We start from the raw sequence: 5,193 nt of genomic DNA, 5'->3' as shown, positions 1-5,193 counted from the left end.
GAGAACCAGAGGGACGTTCCGCTCCTGACCACTGAATCTATCATAGACCATGGAGGAATTGACACGTATATGCTATGCTGTCCGCTTTCTATTTGCAATTGCGTTTTGGATATTGTTGTGTTCGACCTACTTTATCCGTTACAGCCGACCTTTTTTGCCTATAAAACACACGCTCCCATTTAGGCAAAACACACACTACATTCTTGTTCTGCAAATTCGTTCCTCTACTTTCCAACAGATTATTGAATTCCGACCTGCAGAATATCTATTCTCCGTCTTTCACCATGAATCCAGAAATTTCTGTTGTAGATCAGCTCTTCGGTGCAAAGGCTGCGGCGGCCAAGAAGAAGTGCATGAGAGCGTACGTGACTTTCTTGGCTGGATCCGGCGACTATGTGAAAGGTGTCATCGGTCTTGCAAAGGGTCTCCGCAAGGTGAAGAGCGCATATCCTCTTGTCGGTGCTGTACTGCCCGATGTTCCAGAGGATCATCGCCTCCAATTGCGAAGACAGGGTTGTATTGTTCGCCAGATTCAACCCATCCATCCCCCCGAGAATCAAGTGCAATTTTCAATGCCTTACTATGTCCTTAACTACTCCAAACTCCGTATTTGGGAGGTATTTTCATTTCTTGCAAATTTGAAATCATGCATATAACATTTTAACAACAATATCTTTACTAAATATAACCCGAATATAGTTAGTTATTAACAATCTTGTTTCGTTTTGAGTGATGGGCAGTTTGAGGAGTACAGCAAGATGGTATATCTGGACGCGGACATCCAAGTCTTTGACAACATTGACCATCTCTTTGACATGCGGGATGGATATTTCTATGCCGTCATGGATTGCTTCTGCGAGAAGACATGGAGTCACACTCCGCAGTACAACATCGGATACTGCCAGCAGTGCCCGGAGAAGGTGTCGTGGCCCGTGGAATTAGGGCAACGTCCCTCTCCATACTTCAATGCTGGAATGTTCGTTTTTGAGCCGAGTCAGCTGACCTTCGACTGCCTTTTGGAAACTCTGATGGCCACTGTGCCAACGCCCTTCGCAGAACAGGTCTGCATCTGCTCTCGATTTCAGTCAGGTTCATCTAAAATTTTGTTTGGTTTAGTGGATTCCGTTTAGCACTAAATTGTGGTATATGTATATTGTTTTGTAGGATTTCTTGAACATGTTTTTTGAGAAGGTATACAAGCCCATCCCCTTGGTGTACAATCTGGTTCTGGCCATGCTGTGGCGACATCCCCAGAACGTGGACTTGGACACTGTCAAAGTTGTCCACTATTGTGCTGCTGTAAGCTTTCTTTTCACTCCTCAAAATTTCTGCAATTGCATTTTCGATAGAAACAATATGGAAGACGAGATCGGTGTTCTGAGCATGCAGGGTATCATGTGCAGGGGTCGAAGCCGTGGAGGTACAGTGGGAAGGAGGAAAATATGGAGCGAGAAGATATAAAGATGTTGGTGCAGAAATGGTGGGATATATACAATGACCCCTCCCTTGACCACTCGGGATCAGGAGATATTACAATTCCAGATCCAACTTCAGAGGCGGACGGAAAATCCAATGATCTGGAACGAGTGGCTGCCAATCCATTCCTTGCTGTGATGCCAACAAACCCCAACTTAATGCCTGCACCGCCTGCAGCTTAAGAGATTTCAAATTTCCAAAAGTCGTGTGTAGTAAAATATATCTGTATAGATTATAATCCATTGGCACAGGCGGGGACAATTTTTTTGTATATGATACGGTAGATCATACTGTATATTGACGGTTTTGCCGTTTCGGTGACGGTTATTGATTGTAAATTAATTCAATTAATATTTGTAAATAGACAAATTGACATTTGTATGATTCGATGCCCATGGTTATTCTGATTATGAATTATTATAAAACTTACAAACCTGGGATACTACTGATATTTTTTTAGCGTGTGATGCAAAGTCATATTTGATGATTAGCCGTCTCGTTTTTCTTTTGAAATGATTTACGAGTTGCAAAAAGGTTCTCACTTTTGTTCCCACAATTTCTTCCGAAAATGATTTACCAGTTGCAAAAAAGATTCTCATTACAATAGCACATTTCTTCCCACATTGAGTCTTTTTACCGACCAGATAACGAAAATGGTTTTTCTCACTTCATCCAAATTATGTAATGAAATTTTATGTCAAATTAGGTAATTAATTACATACGTAATGTAATGTGAAAATTTTAGGCAAATTATGTAACATAATGCTATGTCAAATTATGTAATGCAATGTTATGGCAAATTATGTAATGTAATTAAAATTAAAAATTAAATTTTTGTAAGAACAGTTTGATTTATCCATTTCATGGGTTTATTTACAGGTCTATGTATTGCTTAACTTATAGTATTTGTTATGGTGAAGCTTATTTGAAGGTTTGACGAAATCCATTATGGAATGAAAGAGTACTAATTTAGATCTATCTTAACTCTAGAACTCTAGACTTGATCCCTCTAAGTGCACTTGATAGATCTATATTTAATATGAAACTTTGGACTTATCTTTGATTCCTCTAGGTGACCTTGGTAGATCCACACACACAATTTAATCTTGTTGACAAAAAATGAAAAGATAATTCACTATTTGTCTACTTAATATTCTCTTGTCAAACATATTACTATCTATACCTATGAATGTAGCCTTGTTGTTATCACTATTTATATAAGAATCTAACAAAGAAAAGCATCTACTTATATGGCGAATAAATTTCAATGGCGTTAAGGTAAGCATCCTCTTCTTCAGAGGTTGACAATTCTAGGTTTGCTAACTTCTTTACCATTATGGAGACTCTATATCCAATCCCCACCTTCCTTCTCCACTTCAACATAAGTAATAATTTTTCTTTCTTCGTAGCCTCCCTCTCATCCTCTCAAATCTCTACCCTAATTTCAGGAGTGAAGTGCAAAAAAATAGTTATTGAATGTTTGATAGTGCATTGGCCTCGTGAGATGGAGGGAAGAGAGTCATTTATTCTTCCCCTCCAACTTCCAAGGTGGACTGGTCTGACCATGTAAGATGGAGAAAAAGAATAATCTATAAGATTAGGCCTTGAAAAACACTCAAAGATGAAGGAAAATCTGTATAGTTGAAAAAAGGCTTGACCTATTCAGGGAAATCGATTTTATTGTTGGGGCTAAGGGGAAAATTGAGATAATGTAGGCTAGAGAAAAGGAGACCTTAACCCAAGAACTCCTCCTAACGAGAGACTAAGACCAAATTTTACACAATCAAAAGTAGTGAACAACTACCATTGAGGAGAGATAAACCAAGAGTGAGTGGGAGAAGTATATACATAGAAGGTGAAAGCCTTAAATATAACACCCTCCACCAGAAACGACAAGAATACAGTTGTAAAAGGAAAAATAAAGAAGAGACTTCACGAGAATAAAGATGAAAAGATGAGGACCTGCCTAGAACTAAAATTTTGCAGGATGGTGTACTACCACTTTGGAACTTGATGCCAAAATAAAACTACCAAAGACTCCAACTAATTTCTTTTCCAAATATGCCACCCAAACATTCTTTATGTGTGACTTGAACACCATCCAAAGGCTTGTACGATAACCAAATCCATCATAGTAGAAAGCTACATCACTCCCACCTCTAAGAGCCTCACCAAAGAAGTAAAATCACCATATAAATAAACTATAACAAAGTTGATAAGTCGAAGAGATTATTATTCCTAAAAGCCCTCAAAAATATAAACACATTTTGCTTATAACCCAGCATCCATGAAAGTTCCATAGCTTCCAATACACTTCCTACAATTTTCCATCAAAGCACTTCTAGTTCTCATAACACCTTCGCAGTGATATTTCAATACTAGATCGATTATTATTTGAGACCACCATACTACAATTACCAACTAATTCCTTGGGTGATTGCATGTCGACCCATGATTAAACCTTCTTCACTAAGTCATGCGTGCCATAGATCTCCACCAAGCCTAGGTGCCTCATCCCATCATTTTTTTCATATGTGAACCATGGTTACCTGTCACGTGGGGAATGGTCCTACAATGCAATATGGAGGCATTGTTACTTGATAGATTATTCAATATTATCATTCCATTAGGAGTTTAGAGGAATATTACAAAAATTCATCCCTCATTATTAGTCAGCCTATCATCCAACTTCTTTCGTGTCCATTTTAAATGCTCCAATATAATTGTTGGTAATTCTAGAAGTAGATATTTCATTTTTTTTAATCCTTATATAAACCCAATGTTAACCCAAACCCCCTTATGAAGCCATATAATGAGTAATTACATTTCAATTGTTATATTCTTATGTATGCTAGAACCCTTCATGGTCCCATTTATTATAATTGTGTCCTTTGTCTCCTATATATATACTAAGAAGATCTAGTTTTAGGATCATAAAAAGTTGTCTTGTTCATTGTATTTAGCGTAAGAGGAGGTTTTTCCTTCAAATTGTACTGTAAATATTGATTTCTTATATTTTTTAAGGTGCAAGGATCATAACATTTGTTATCATAGATCTTGATCCTAGAGTTTTATTGCTTCAAACAAGCCTTTGTGGAATTTTCACTATAAGATTTTTTTTATAGGTTTCAGATGGTGAAGCCCAACAAAGATTGAAAATACATCTCAAATAGTATTTGGTTTAAATTTCAGATCTTTGTTTGCTATATTTTTGGAGATATGGTCCAAGGAAGTTAGAGTTTCTAAATGCTCATAAAATTTGTCTCAGCCCTATGTCAGTTCAACATTTTCACTATAACCTATTTTTAACGCTTTGGACTGTGAAACTTTTTATACGTTGGAGAAAATTTGTGGTGAACATTTGGTCCAATTTACAAATCTTCATTCGCTATATTTTCAAGATTATGCTCCAAGTAAGTTAGGGTTTCTTTATGCTCCAAAAATCAGTCTCAAATAGGTTAGTTGGAATTAATGGTACAATTTTTTTCTGTAAGGCTTCATAAAGTGAAACTTGGACTGTACTAAGGAGAAATCTTGGGAAATAGTTGTTTCCATTTTCAAAAGTTGGTTTGTTATACTTTTGGATTTATATGTTATGGAAGTTAGGGTTTGTGAAGAGTCATGAAATAAATTTTAAACATAACAACTTGGTATATTTTTTATATATTTTTGTATATAAGTTTTCAGACTATGAAATATTTGGAATTTCTAGAGATG

At 36.7% G+C, this 5,193-nt stretch overlaps 1 protein-coding gene across 1 annotated transcript; it reads left to right on the top strand.

Annotated features, from left to right (window-relative positions):
- The first annotated feature begins 207 nt into the window (after nt 1-207).
- On the top strand, nt 208-1,727 carry LOC149156360 (galactinol synthase 4-like). Its single transcript, XM_089443567.1, has 4 exons — nt 208-617; nt 741-1,061; nt 1,165-1,299; nt 1,404-1,727. Exons 1-4 carry the CDS (start codon nt 285-287, stop codon nt 1,656-1,658), a joined length of 1,044 nt encoding a protein of 347 aa, XP_089299693.1. The 5' UTR covers nt 208-284; the 3' UTR covers nt 1,659-1,727.
- The last annotated feature ends 3,466 nt before the right edge of the window (nt 1,728-5,193 follow it).

Source organism: Pinus tabuliformis, chromosome 9 (genome assembly GCF_031772625.1).
Source record: "Pinus tabuliformis cultivar Carrire ecotype Pingquan chromosome 9, CPIR1, whole genome shotgun sequence".
NCBI lineage: Eukaryota > Viridiplantae > Streptophyta > Pinopsida > Pinales > Pinaceae > Pinus > Pinus tabuliformis.
The sequence above is the reverse complement of the archived record's forward strand: the minus strand, read 5'-3'. Positions and strand labels throughout refer to the sequence as shown.